This window comes from Perna viridis, chromosome 13 (assembly GCF_037379345.1).
Source record: "Perna viridis isolate PV_CMFRI_1.1 ecotype Kerala chromosome 13, ASM3737934v1, whole genome shotgun sequence".
Classification (NCBI taxonomy): domain Eukaryota; kingdom Metazoa; phylum Mollusca; class Bivalvia; order Mytilida; family Mytilidae; genus Perna; species Perna viridis.
Genome location: NC_142457.1, coordinates 10447979 through 10463862, shown reverse-complemented (window position 1 = coordinate 10463862; position 15884 = coordinate 10447979). Strand labels below are relative to the sequence as shown.

At 32.1% G+C, this 15884-nt stretch overlaps 1 protein-coding gene across 9 annotated transcripts in view; it reads right to left on the bottom strand.

Moving 5' to 3' along the window:
- The window catches only part of LOC148599530 (mitogen-activated protein kinase kinase kinase 2-like), a 60546-nt gene that overhangs the window by 37229 nt on the left and 7433 nt on the right, over window positions 1-15884 (bottom strand). For 5 of the 9 annotated variants that reach the window (XM_088559814.1, XM_088559816.1, XM_088559811.1 and 2 more), the window contains 2 exons: window positions 8435-8666; window positions 12-133 (listed from right to left, as the gene is read on the bottom strand). In XM_088559814.1, the coding sequence (XP_088415940.1) occupies window positions 12-133; window positions 8435-8438 (126 nt within the window). In that variant the 5' untranslated portion in view covers window positions 8439-8666. Of the gene's footprint in view, window positions 1-11; window positions 134-8434; window positions 8667-11468; window positions 11669-12941; window positions 13044-14634; window positions 15068-15884 lie in introns of those variants that run through there. The other 4 variants (XM_088559813.1, XM_088559818.1, XM_088559815.1 and 1 more) reach the window with 4 other exon arrangements.

Sequence of the window (15884 nt, the reverse complement as noted above, 5' to 3'; positions counted from 1 at the left end):
TAATGTATTACCTGTAAATCTGAATAAGCCTTCTGTTTTACAGTTTTATTGCCTGCCTGCAGGCCTCTTAACAACTGGGTTTCAATATTACCCATAACTTCTTCCAGCGCTGCTTTCTTTTCATCTTTCTCATCTACAACACATATAAGGAATACATGAGTAAATGTAAGTATTACATGTTTACAGGAAATATACCACTGTACCAAAGCAAATATCCATCCCCTTTTGTAGAGTTCAAAGTCCCATGACTAAGAAATCTAAAATAAGAACACAAAAGGCAAATATTCTACCTTGAACTTTGACCTACTGACAGCAAAAAATAATCTAAGGTGTCTTCCTTAACTGGTATACATTTCTTGATTCAAGATAGTGCATCAAAATTAACAGAAGTTATGCATTTCTTGATTCAAGATAGTGCATCAAAAATAACGGAGTATGCATTTCTTGATTCAAGATAGTGCATCAAAAATAACGGAGTATACATTTCTTGATTCAAGATAGTGCATCAAAATTAACGGAAGTTATGCCCTGGAAATCAAATTTCAACAGCCCTCTGCTTTTATGAACAGCATAAGGTGGGGGGTGGAGAAACATCACATGTTCATAGAAAACAAGTACTGTGAACGAATTAAAGTTCGCAGTGTCTTAATTTTCACTCTTTTCATGATGGACGAAAAAGCACGAAAAAAATAGTACAAGCAAAATGGATTTTTTAACACTACATGTATAACACAGATCATTTTTTTGAAATCTCAAAAATTGATTCCTGCAAATATGTACAATTGTCTGTATCTGTGAAAATAAGAGACCGGAAAAATTAATATGCTAAAGTTTGTTTCCGCAACATTTTAAACTGAGCACTGATACTAAAAACTGTGAAAGAGGTAAATATAAATCTTAAATATGTAGATAAATGGTTCATCGGTCTATGGCAACAAACAAATTTTGAATTTTGACCTTAGAAAATCACATGTTAAGGTTCAACATCTTAAACTGAAAAAAGAAAAATAAGTACTCAACACTTTTTACTTTAAATTTAAAATATATGATGCATTGAAAAATGTTTACTTGACAAAATACATCTCATTTCAATGTATACTTTGTATAATACAAGGACAATTCAATTTAGCACCCATTATAAATTTAGCAAATAATTTGGCCTACATTTCAACAATGCATGAATTTAACAAAGAGGTCTCCTTGAGACTATAATTCATTTCCTGACCTATATATTTGTTACATATAGCTGTTTTTTGTCAATGCAGTAATTGTTTTCACTCATAAATGGCTATTTAAAAAAAAAAGGATTTTTAAATTATTTCTTAAGTGCATTTTACTGAAGAATACTCAGGCAGGATACAACGAAATATATTTTTAGCTAAATATGACTTGGGCTGACATTTTTCATTCCAGTGGGTTTGTTGTCTCTGACATATTCACCATATCCATTCTGCATCAGAATTAAATAAAGCTGTACATACCTACTTGGTACTATGGAGAGATTCAAAATCTATAGAGTGTAATTTGCAGTCAAAATTTGTACTATTAGGTACCGACTATTTCACTGAGGCGGGGCATGGGATATTTTGAGAGAAAAAAAATAACTTTGAGCAAAAAAATTGTTTTAACTCAGCCATGGACAGAAAAAATTATTATCATTCAAAATTACTATGTAGATTTTTCAAATACTAATTTTAACTCCAGCTGCTGCTGAAAAAAAAGAAATTAATCTCTAATTAATAAGATAAAATCCAAGCCCCCCCCTACCTCGAGAAAAAAAAACCCCTATAATATTCCCCAGTAACATATAAAAAGGACAACAAGATCACCAGCATTGCTACAGAAGTCAACTGTCAAGCCATAACAGATGTGTTTGTTAAACACATATAGTCTGCCAGAAACTTTTTAACAGTTGTACCTCACCCATAATTTAACAATGTAGTGGAGGTTTGACATTTTAAATATGTTATTTTACAATTCAGTGTATTACATAAATTGTTATGGTAATTGTTTCAACAAACAAATAAATCATTCATGGCTGTATTTATGTAATACATGTAAATAAAAGACTGGGAACCAAAGGTTAAAAGAAAAGTTGAGGACGTAGGACAACAAGGTAAAATTGTTGCTCCTCTGTTGTTACCAGTTAACCACAGCATCTGGGGGTTCATGCATCCCCTGACCTTTTAATTTGGGGGTACAGAGATTTCTATAAATGGTAAAAAATTATCTTACATACTCAGACTTCAGTGATGTTTCACTTATGAAGTCATAAAATATTATTCTATAATGTTGACACGTTTTGACATTCCATAACAGAAGTTAGAACTTAAATGGGAGACAAGAAATTCAAAGATTAAAATAAAAATTGAATATTGTTAATGTACATGCATGAAAAGAGTTGACTTGTGATATTGAACTTTCATGATTTTTAAATCTACATGCAGTACATGTATGTGAATGGGCACAATAACAATGACATAATCTCTATTTTATTTTTATGGGGAAAAAAAAGCAAGGTGTCTGGATTACAATGGACTTGTTCACTTCTTTCAGTAAAATTTTCGCAAATTAAAATTTTTCTGATAAAAAATTCAGTGTCGGGGACAAAAAAATGGTTCGGTCAGGGTACAGCAAACACACATATACATTGTGTATATTATTTTTTGGGCCTCAAAGCACTACAAAAAGGGTCCACTTTATGATGTAAATGTTTATCTATTTTTTGTTCTGGAGTTATTGTCCTTTTTCAAAGGAAAGAATTATGAATGCATGGGTTAACATAGCATTTGTATCTGTGAAAAAAAAACCCAATTTTTGTTTCCAAATTTCCAGGATTCAACTTTAATCTGTAAATACCAAACTTAAATCAGCAAGGGTTCAAATATAACAGTGGTGGCCTGAAGTTGGGGATCCTTGAATTCTGACCTACGACCTTTAAAATTTTATTCCTGAGTCTTCAACTACTTTGTTGAGAATTTTTGATTTTTGCCAAGTTGACTACTGATTTTGAATCTTGGGAAAGTTAAGGACCTTTTAACTCTTGAAAGTAAATTTTGACACCTGATCATTTCTTAACTACGAGTATAAATCTTGATTCAATTTCAAATTTATAACAATCAGTTCATCATACATCAGATCACTATCTCCTGCTTACAGGACTATTCTAATGTACAATCTAGAAATAATAAGACTTAAATCTCCATCTTCAAAAAGGACAATTTTATCTTGATATTTAATCACTTTGCCAAACTAGGTCACATTAGGCTAGAGACCAAATCATCTTGATACTATTGTTATGATACAGTAATGATATAAGTCCACAGGATTTTCTGTGACATGTTACAAAGACGAATGTAACCAGGGGTAATCTTCATAGGGGCATAACTCCCATAAAAATTAGAGAGAAGGAAAGAAAGTTCCTCTACCTTCTAAATGTTTAGAAAGGAAGTTCTTTTTGCTTTCACCATCTTCCCATGGAGAGTTTGACTATAAGACAAGTAGGAGTTCAAATTTGCTTTTAATACTGAAACAGCTGGAAGGTCTAGGACCTATCTAGATAACAAATGAAAAGTCCACCTGATGTAAACCAAAGGTCCTCATTAAAGATTCGATGTAGTGTACTGAAAGGACCTTTGTTGACGAACATGATGAATTTTAAACATCCTGGGTCAGAAATGGAAGATCCTAGAACTCAGACTTACACTTATTTAGACCCCCTAGATAAGGATACACTTCAAAATCTCTCATTTGAAAAGAGGAGTAGTATGGGCTTTTAATTAGAAAGGATGAACAAGGGTGTTGACTTCCACAATCTTTTAAAAGGAGGATGTCTTATAACTTAAGGCACTTTTCCAGCATTTAAATGAAATACATGGATCTTTTCAAAAAGAAAAGTAGCTGGGCTCTTTCATCTTTTTTTCAGTAGTAGGGGCATCACACCAATATTTTTTGTTGGATATCAGTCATGTTGTACTAAAAATTCTTGTTAAAATAAAAAAAAGAAAAACAGGGTATTTTGCATCGAAACTAATTCAAACAAATTCAAACACATGTTTGCAACTCCAGCTGTACCTACATGTATTGAGAATTAGGTGCTATGTACACCTTTCCATATGAGAAGTTATAAAAAATTCATCTATTATACAGTAAGTTGTCAATAATTAAAATGTAGAGGGTAAATTACTTCAGGAATGATTGAACCTAGAAACAAGTGGGAAGTGGAAATAGAAGTTGACAAAATCTGGAAATTGTACCATTAAACCACCACCATGAAGACTGAATTAATGAACAGAAATTGTATTTCATAAAAAATCAGAAGGAAAAATTATCATTTGGTATAAATGCATACATTTTGAATAGATATAAAACTTTTCTTGATCACATAAACAAGTATTCCAAGTATATTTATCAGTTACTTTTAATGTTCTTTTCTCCTGTTTAACATACAGGTTTGAAATTTCACTTCTATCAATGCTGCAATTTGCAAATTATCATCCTCTTCATGTGTGATATGAATTTTCACATGTACAATCGAAGGTTCTCACACAGGTGCACAGCAACGTTTTGATCAAAAACAAAGAGAAAGAAAGGTAAAGGTGGCGACCTCAAGATTATATGTCTACACTTGAGGCTAAGTAATGAAATTATATTGAAAAGAATACATTTACCACAGATAATTCGCCTGCACTACTCTGGGCAATATTATAAAAGATGTACCATGATTTACTACTAAAACCGAGATATAAATCTAATATTTATATTAAGCTTGTTGGGAGACAAACACATGTATGAAAAATCATCAGTACAAAATTTTCATATACATGTTGTTAAGCAGAACTCAACTTAGGCCAAACAAAATAATAGTCTTATTTCCTGCCAATGCAGCAAGGATAAATAGGGTAGGTAGGTAGGGAAATTATTTTATTTTTCATTTTACACTGAGTTAATGGGGGAAACAATCTACTTTAACAGTGCTTGAGCCAAAACAGCCATAAAATGTTTGGGTAGGCATAAAAAAATAGGGTAGGTAGAGTAACAGGAAACCGACATACACTACACTCAGCGACTTGTGTTTCTCTAACATTCAAGTCGGGGTTTTAAATCCGTATTAGTCGGTGAAACAAGGTGTCAATCAGATGTTTTCACAGTGAAATGTGAGTGTTTCACCCACCAAGCTGGGACATTGTATTTTCCTGTTGTTAATTGAGTACAGAGAACCACCAACCTTGGCGAAAAATCACCCAGCATGGTGAAGTTAATCTCACTGATCTTCACCGACAATATGGACGTTAGTACCCGACCTCCAAGGTCACTGATCTCCAAAATTCATTTGGGACCCCAGAAAAATCACAACAACGGAGTCGGAAGGACATGTGAAAATTCTTAGTCCAATAGTGAAATTGATACTAGATATGGTTCATTTATCAAGCTTTAATCCAAAGCGTCGGTACACTATTTAGCAGTTGAGACAATTAGCATGAGGTATGAAAGATTGACAAATAAAATGTGAAAATCGTAAAATAGACATTTATCGTTGATACATACTTCATGGCTGTCCTGTATTGAGTATTTATAATTAATTGCAGTCCATGTGATGACCAGACACAAATCGGAGATATTGTAAACAATGTGTTCATTTAAATTTCTAAAAATAGACAACTATATATGTGAGAGGTTCATCAAGGGATTATTTTTATTCGGGAGTAAACATCGGTCGGCATCAATGAAAGTTCGAAACCGTTTAAAAAAACTTATTATTGAAATAAAGATATATGTAGCTTGTATTTGAAACGTAGTTTAAATAAGAAATTTCTCAAGAGTTAACTCGAAGCATTTCAGCTGTCGAAAACAACCTGCTGAGGATACCGTCTCCTCCTCCTTTGGACAACGTCTTGTAACTTATATAATTATTACTGACAATGTTCCCAGTCTTGATTAAGGGCTTCTACTTTACAATTCTCTTGTACACATTATCTTGGGACCTGCAATTAGTTTCTTTTATTTCTAGAAAAGTTGTTCAATTATTAAAATTATTAGAAACTAAAAGCATCACCAGACTGTTTTTACAAGTCCATCACTCAAATCAAATCACAAAAATCAATATTTTATTGAAATTTATAAATAGTAATTATCAATTTACAAATGAAAATTTTTTAAAAATTTCAAAAGATTTCATTTTTACTTGATCAAAATACGAAGTAATACATGTATTTCTACATGATATCTCCCACTCATTGGACGTAGATGTAAATGACAAAAAAAAAAAAAAAAAAAATAACACATCAAAAAATGATAAACATCTACAAAATATTAAAAAAAATGACGATGCCGAATTTTTAATGACACACTAAATTTTGTTTTTATCTTAACTGCTCTGAATTACCTGAGAAACAGAAACACAATATACATGTACATCGTATCTTACATTGAATTCCCTGTTATGCCTCATTGAATTTTATGACAATTGCAATATACAAACGGTCGGTGTTGGCTAGGTCGAATCTAGGCGGTAAACACTCAAAATGTTGGTGTAACACCAAGTTTCACTCAGGTCGGACTTGAGTGTTCGAGGAACAAATGTCGTTGAGTGTAGTGTATTTTTTTTTTGGCTTAGGAGGCAATTTTTGGTATTAGTAGATTGAAAGGATTGGAAAGGTTGTACATGTAGACAATAATTAACAGTTTTCAAAATTGACCACCAGTCCAACAGCCATGGCTGATAAAATATTGGTGGGATTGTAGAATTTGGCCAACCTGCCAATAATTACTAAATAAGTTCATTAATTTTTTTTTGCTTGGGCTTGTTTCATGACATTTATAAGGCAAAAACTGGAAAAAAACAGGCTGGAAAGAAGAAATCTGGAGAAAAATGAATGCAGACAACACTAAGAGGTCACTATGAATATAGCCCAGGATTAAAAAGAGGGAATGAATCTTAACTGTTGCCTTTTTATTTTAATTATACTAAATGACATACATGTACATGTATTATACAAAAAAGATCAAATTTCAGGTGTATTTTGCAAGATATCACAATTTTAAATTAGAAATTTTAAAATGTGAAATTTTATGTTTATAAAGGGATTTAGGATCACTCAACTAAAGAGTCAAATGTACATAACTTAACACACAAAATTATAACAAATTTGAGACTTGAAATTTGAAATGGCCTAAGTGGAGGGGGCAGACCCACTGGATCTTCATGTACCTGCTCCTTTGTAGTTTTTTTTATTCTCAAAGACATGTCACTATGGGACATTTTTCATTCTAAAGAAATCTTTAGTCAAATTTTGAGAATGTGATTTATTGAATACTGTATCAATGGCATCCTATTTTTATTTTTTGTTTTTCAGAAATTCTGTATAGTTTCAGTGCCCTTTACATGCTGATTGATAAATATTCTTTGTCCACAAGTCCAAACCATATTCTGGAAAATTTCTATATAGATATCATTGAGTGGAAATTTCACTTCTGGTGGTATGTTTGTATCATATTCAATTTCACCAAAGTATATCAAGCTTTTATTTGAAACAGAATGAAATCAATCAAAGTTACTTTGATGCCTTCATGAGATTGATGTAAAATGTTGAATACAAACATTCCAATGATTTGTAAGAGTTGTGTTCCTTACCCTAGATCTACCTCCTTAAGTTCACATGCATGCTTTAATCATGTTTACATGAGTAGCAAGATGCTGAAATCTTTACTAACAATTTATTTCGTGTTGGTTAAAATTTCATACGTCACACTAGTGATGTATTTGTGGTACATTGACATGTACGACTACGTAAATACTTTGCATTATAAACATGTTTACATACAGGTTTTTTAACATTTAGAGATATCATTATCTCTACTGTTAAACAACATGTAGAAACTCTTCCAGACTTCAAAGAAAACTAGAGAAGAATCCATCCTGTGATTATGGATACCAAAACATTCTAAACTTTCAAAATGATGAAAAGAGCATAGCTCTTGAACACAACATTGTAAATGATCACCATAATCTGACCTGTATTCTATGGCCAGGAAACATTGTGTTTGAAGCTATGGGGTTCAGCAGTTGTGCAATAATCATCCAAGAACTTGAAGTTAGACTAACAGACCAAATGACTGAGGAGGGCCTGCTTTGGACATTTTTGAGTTACAAATCAACAGTCCATTCGATCATCAATACAGTGTCAATAAATAGGGATGTTGGTCAAATACCTATGTAAAGGGAATTTTAAAGGTCCTGTATTGTATATGAAATTAAGAAATTTAACGTCCCTGACCTTTAATCTACACAAATTTGAAACTCTGCAGGTTTCAAACAAACTTATTTTCTGATTGACATCCGTTAACTACATATACATGTATTTCTAATATTTTTCAAAATGTTACAATTAAAGTTCCCCCTTTCCCCACCCCAACCAATCTATATTAAACTTACCCATCTTTCTAGTAACACTAGAAACAATATCCTCTACACAACTTTTAAGTAATCCATTATGAATATATAATAATCCAGTTTAAGGAATAGCAAATCATCACATAAAGTTTCATGATTATCCATTTTGTAAAAAGAAAACACAATAAAAACGAATACTTCAACCCATTGGAGCTGTTTGCATCATCTAGCTATTATCATGGTTTATTTCTTTAGCATGCTTTCACCAACTTATCTGCAAATATATACGATAGCAAACATCATAAAAGAGATAATGAAGAAAATTTACAATTGATACAATTTCATGCAATCACATATTAAACCTGCTTATCACATAAAATTCAAATTTTTCTTCAGAAAGATACAAGTTCTCAGGAAGCTTAAATGATAGATACATGTATTTGTATCTATTTTGGTCATGGCTCATCTGGTATTCTATAAAAAAGAAATTAAGCCAATAACCAGACTTCAAGGCAAGTCTTTCTGAAGATTCGTCGGACCCGTAGGATATCAATAGTAAAAATATGACAGGACTGGTAAAAAAATCTGGAACGCCAGACCAGAAGTCTGGAAAATTTGTGATATTAGTCATTCTTGATTCAGGTCAAAATGGACAGTAAAACTTGGTTCCGTGCTGAAAATAGTATGTCATCACAGGACCAAATGTCCTGAAAAAAAAAAAAACTGAACCTTTGGAAAGACTACAAGCTGGTCTACTCGTGTACATAATGATGAAGGTTTTATAACTCCCATGTGACCTCAGTGTGAACTGTAACTGTAAATGACATAGTGTAAAATAAAACACTCTTTATTCCAGCTACATTGTATCCAAAATATCATTTACTGTAAACGATGAAATATTTGCTGTATTTTTAATTTTGCTTTTTTTTTCGTAGTGAGATCAGTAATGCCAATATCAAAATGTTGCGAATACTTTCGAGGAAGATCATTTAAATACCATTTCCAGAACTATTGTTAATATAAAACTGCACGAAAATAGAGTGATACTAGAAAAATTTCCCTGCTTACAGTCAATGTACAATGTACTAACTGAGAGATGCTTTTGAACTTATCATTTCTTTTCTTGATTTCCTTCAGGTGCATGTACTCAACAGAATCAGAAGACTTTCACCTCTCAAGGTCAAATAAGTGTATGTATATGTAAACACAAAAAATAAGAAATACATAAAGAATACAAACCAAACTATTGTACAGGGACATTGTGCAACATCTTGGACAAATGATAGCCCGTTTTTCCCTAACCCATCCCTGATAAAAAGAAATCTTAGGCTTCCCAAAATGTACACCATCATACCCTCAAAGTGACATTGACGTCAGAACAGTGGTTTGTACCAGTGAACACGACAGGACAATTACGACAACTGAACTATTTTTACTATCATCAGAAACCTAACATAGTTAAGATTTGGTCCTATTTACTTTACATTTATCTGTAATCGTGATCACAGCACTATCATTTGTGAATTTCTGTTCATCAACAAGTTCAATTGGTGTCCTGTGCTTTGTTTGAAAATCCCTAACTATCACAAATCTACATGGGATCTTAGCAATTCTGGATTAGAGGCTACACTTAGGTTCCTATTGAAGTTTAAAGAGAATTTATAGGAAATAGAAAAAGCATCTAAAGTTTTGATGAAAGTTGAATCAAGTTTCTTGAAGATAAGTTTGATTAAAAATTGATATGAATATAGACTTGTAGCTTTAGAATTGTATGGAGAGTAAGAAATAAGTCTGCAAAAGCTAAAATGACTAGAACATTATTACTTACACTGCTAAGGTACATTCAGGGGTCCATATTTACTTTTAAGAGTGGAAGGTCCTGCACTTTTTCAAGTTTTAAGGAGGTAGACATAGGATAAGGGACATAAATCCTGAAAACAGCTTTCATTTGAAACTGAAAGAAATCAATCCAAGTTACTTTGATGCTTACATGGCATTAATGTAAACTGCTGAATACAAACAATCCCAATGACTTGTAAGAGTGATTTCGCTTAACATAGGTCTACGTCCTAAAATTAATGGTCCACTTGAGTGAACACAAAAGTCTCAATAACATGCCAACGAATGTATATGCACAGTAGTTGGCAGTCCCTGACCTGTTTAAATGATGTGTCATAGGTCCTAGGTCAGAAATTGAGGGTCCCAGACCTTAGACCTGGCACTATTATTTTGAACCTCTGAGTATATTCAAGTAGAATTAGGGGCTGTTCTATATACATATTAAAGTTTATAATAATTGTTTTAAAATTTTGGTTATCATTTTAATTTTTCTCAAGCAAAAGTTGTGTAAAATGACATACATTATGTAAATTCAATCATACAAAGTTTTATTAGAATCTGATCAGGCCACTGCCCCTCAAAATTCTTAACTGTTTGTGACGTCATTAATTTCAACGACTTTGATTAGAGTTAAGTATATTCTTAGATTTAAGTATTGTACAAGTTTTGAGGTACCGTACTAGGGCCAGAATTTACAAACTGATATGCAAACAAAGCTGGCAAATATTATGGATAATTGGTACATCTAATGCTGCTGAAAAAACTCTTAACAGTAACATGACCCAACCTATGAAAACATGTAGGTAACATGCATGACCTAATGCAAGACAACCTTCATTATTTTGATAATGGTGAAGTGAAAGAAGTAAAAAATCCTTTGACACTGGTATTTAAGTTTAAAATACATAGAAACAGAGATCTTGCAGCCTTCAGAAGTTACAAAATCTGGTTAATTCCGGTTAAAAAATTATTCAGTACATGTATTTAATTGTATAGTGAAACCTATTGAAAAATCTATGATTTTCTCTTTACATGCCTCGAGGTGCTTAATAAAATGTACATTTAATAGAAACATAGAAGAAATTTAAAAGTACATGTAATACTATCACATCTATAAAGGATGACTTGCTTTATATATTATAAGCAATATTCTTAAAAGTTTATCAATTTTTTTTTTTTAATTAACATATTGTTCTTCATTTTAAAAAATAACCAAGAAAATAAAAATTCAACTCACAGTCAGCTGTTTGTGTATGAAACTTTGTAAAATATGTAAAATCCATTTTCAAATTAATATCTAAACATCCTGCCAAGTAATGGCTAATGGCATTGCATACAAATTAGAAACGATTGAATAGCTAAATAAATTAAATCCATTTTATATAATACAAATAATTCAACATCTACAGAGGTATATGCACAGTTTTTGTCCCAGTGTCTGATAACCATACAAATCAGTCAAGAGTTTAAGTGATACAGATAAATAAGCAAACATCAAGGTGAACAAGATGTGCTTGAAAGATTGAGCTACAGAAAAGACATAGTGTCTATAAATTCAAGTTACTTTTTATATTTTGACCCATGGCAAACCGCTTTTTGATACATATGACTTCACAAGATCACTACAAAGTGGCCTATAGACATCCCTTCATTCATAAATATACAAAGATCAAGATCTTGGAGTAATTTTTCATTCATATAAATCTAGATTTCTGATATTTATACATAGATCATAGAAAATAAAGGGAAGATTGATGTCTTAATAACCTGATAAAAAGATAAAGGTCAAAATGCCCCATTTATTCCCCGTTTACTATAATATAGTGACAGGATAATTTTTGTTGTGATTTAGTGTGAACAAAGAAAAAAAGTTGGTCAAAAGTAAGAAAGACAATATAACAAAGAAGGCAAAATTGAATTTATATTCACTTTATAGACAAAAAAGTGAAAGCTCAATGCATATTATGTCTGTCTTGTACATAGTAAAATTAATTAATTTCAGATAGAAGTGTAAGCTCTAACTAAAAGAAAGAGTAATCAAGGGAACCAAATTTATAGCGGTAATCAAAAGAATGTAATCCAGGGACAAAGACCAGACATGGAAAACATGTGGTCCTGAAAATATGATAATCACATGATAAACATGATTTCATAAGATTCAAAATCACAAAAAAAACGCACAGCAATTTTTTCTGTAAATATAAGTCAAAATTTAATTGAAAATGTTTATTTGGTTAACTGACTGTTATGAAATTGAACTGATGTACTTTTTACTAACCTTGAAAATACATGTACAATATGAAAATACATGTACAATATACCTTATTTAAACAGTCAAATTTCTTCGAATGTGACAAAGGACTACACAGGCAAATATTTCTCACGTAAAATTCATGTTAATCCAGCTTTACATAAAATTCACATGAACTTCACATGATTTTCACATGAAATTTACTTAACATAAACTTCAAGTGAACAATTCATGTGAAATTCATGTCAAGGCTCGATTCACTTGAATTTCACATGAACTCTGTCATAAAGTTTATTTGCTCAATTCACAAATCATGTGAAATTCATATGAAAATTATGTGAAATAATTTTGCCCATGTATAGGCACCTACTGACAGTTACAAACTACAACTGTGATAGATTTAGAAACCTACATACAATGAACCAGCAATATTTACACTACATATGCTATTGTAACTACCTAAACAAAATCCAGAAACTGCTGAATCATACGAGTTAGGCTATTTTCAGACACATCTACCATATCATTACCAAAACACATGGCCAAATTTAAATAGAAAATCTAAAAAAAATTAGAATATTCGATTACACAATATGAAGGAGGTACAACGAAACACCACCTACACTTTCTAAAAAGACATTCATCATTCGATTCAGTGTTATATCATATGTCCATTACTTTTGATAAAGGTTTTTGATCAAGGGATCATATTATATAGGCCATTAAAACCAATGGACCTTGGTTGTAGTGAAAAATACCTCATTAATAGGTGCTTTACCAGCGGTAGTTCATGTGTATCATATCATATAATTATTAATAAGAGCTTCTCCTTTGAGAAATACAAAGAAAGCTGATATGACTTAATGTTTATTCAAAAGTCCCTTATTACTAAAGAAAAGTATCCAAATAAAACTAGTCCTGTATCGTTTTTACAATTTTTTTAGTAAAGAAAGACACTCAGATATCAATATGAAAAACTCATTTACAGATTATTGTGCTATTGATAAAAAGTGTTCCTCCATGTCAATGGGCTGCTCAGTATTTTGATAATAAAAAGGTCACACATCCAATTAAAACAAAATTTTCTAATTTTTTAACTCGTCCAAGAGATTTATGGTAACATTTCAAATAAATTTTATCAAAATCCATTTAGAAAAGTAGGCATGAGAGTGCTGACAGATTTAAAATCCCCATTTTGCATTGTGACAGGGTAAAAAAATTGACAAATAATAGGAAGGACAGACAGACAGACATACTGACCACTATATCCAGCCCTGCTGAGAAGCACTGAGTACAACTTCTTTAGGCTCTTACCCACAAAAATAATAACAAGTCGAATATTTCACATACAATATAACAGAGAAACTGTCTAAGCAAAATCCTTTCTGAACTTCAAAATGCGTCCAGTCTAGACAGGTGTTCGGTTTAGATAGGTGTCCAGTTTAGACAAATGTTCAGTTTACCCAACTTCAAAATATAATCTAATTGATAAAAAGGGACCTTCCTAAAAGTCAAGTAAAAACTGAATCAGACCAGTGGATATTAAAAAAAATAGAAAGAGTCTGGTTTAGAGAGGTTTTAGGTTAATCATGGTTCAGTTCAGACTGTTGTCATTGTATAAGTATACAACTTTTGGAAACAGATCAAATTTTCCTGTCATATTAAATGTGCTAAATTGTTGCAACAGTTAAAACTTCAATTTTGCTTAGTTTTTATTGTTTTACAGTTAATTTAACTCACATGTTTACTTATACATTGAGTGCAAGTTTTAAATTTTGAAATGAGTAGTGAAGCAGTAAATCTGTGACACATATAAAGACTAACTTCGCATTTTCTTCCCTCATAACATCACAAAGGAATTATCTGTGTCATCATGATACATGTAATTCAGTTTTTCTGTCAGCTGACAATACAATTCTGCAGTAAAACTCACTTTTACCTGCATCATCAATGGTGAAAGCAGATCTTATGGTCACTCTTAGGGGTACCTACATGTACTTTGCAAAATCTGTAATTCGGACAGTATATGACAAATAACATTCAAACTTTGCACAATGTTTATACACATGTACATATTGAAGATGTGCACCTTCTATACTGGAGAAACTAAAATTATTAATAAGATCCTAAATTTTTAGCATCTTGAACTTACAAATTTTTGTCACTTTTTCCAAACAGTACAGGTACCTTCTTGTTGTAATCTGTAACTCAAAAAGTATCCAACCAATATAATTTAACCTTGCACTGTGTTTATATACATACTGAAGACACATCCATGGCAGGGTTGTAATGATACACTTACCTCACGATACAAAACACATATCATGATACCAGGGTGATGATACCATACATTTCAATACGATACACAATAGCATGTTGTCCAATATATTTTCTTTAATTTCGATTAAAAAATATAAGCCAGGTTTCATTCTTAGAGTCTAGGACTGATCTTAACAGAGAATAATGGATTTTTCCTCACAAGACATGTCCTTCTTTACTATTTGCATAGTAATTTCATCAATTGTTTGGAAAAAAGTTGTATTTTGACCTGTGTAGTATGGTATGGAATGTATCACATTGTATTGTAACCAAAATTATCATGATACATCGATATTGCAATGAAACATTCAATCCTTAATCCATATTATTCATGAAGTAATTTGTAAATAATTTTACCAAAAATGATGTGCTATAAAGACTGGCCAAAACAAAATACAGTGATATAGTACCTGAACCGATCTGTGAAACAAAATTGTGATCGGTCATCGATCACCGATCAGTTTCCGGTCAGTCATCAATCCGTCAAACCAATCCATTAAACTGGTGATCGCATCAGGTGACCACAGAACGGTCACAGTATTTTACGGTTTTTGTTGTTTTCTTTGTCACTTTTTTCACATAATGTAATAGATTTAAACATCAGTTTATACCTTTATTTTACATTTCTTTTATTCAAAACAGATATAACGACATTTTACATAACAAAACTGTGCTCAGATCGCTCACCAGTCATCTGTCATCGATCCGTCAGCAATCAATCAGTCAACTGTCATCGATCTGTCAAATCGTTGCTCGGATCGGTTCAAGGACTGTACCTGTCATAGCCTAACCCTGAATAACCTTAAAACTGTCGAAACCAGATGCCTCAGGCAAAAGGCTATTGACTAAAGACATCTGATGAAGCCTTCATTTACACAGTGACACCAGTCCAAACTGAACACTAATTAATCCAAAAACCTCTCTAAACCAGGCACCAGGGCTCATGCTACTGGGCAATTCGAGCAAAATAGTCACCCTTGGATCACTCCCTTCACCCAAAGAAGACACCAAATGCAAAGTGAAGACGCCCACTCATTTTCAGACTTTCCCCATGATCGGAACATTACTGCGTCTTTAAGTAAT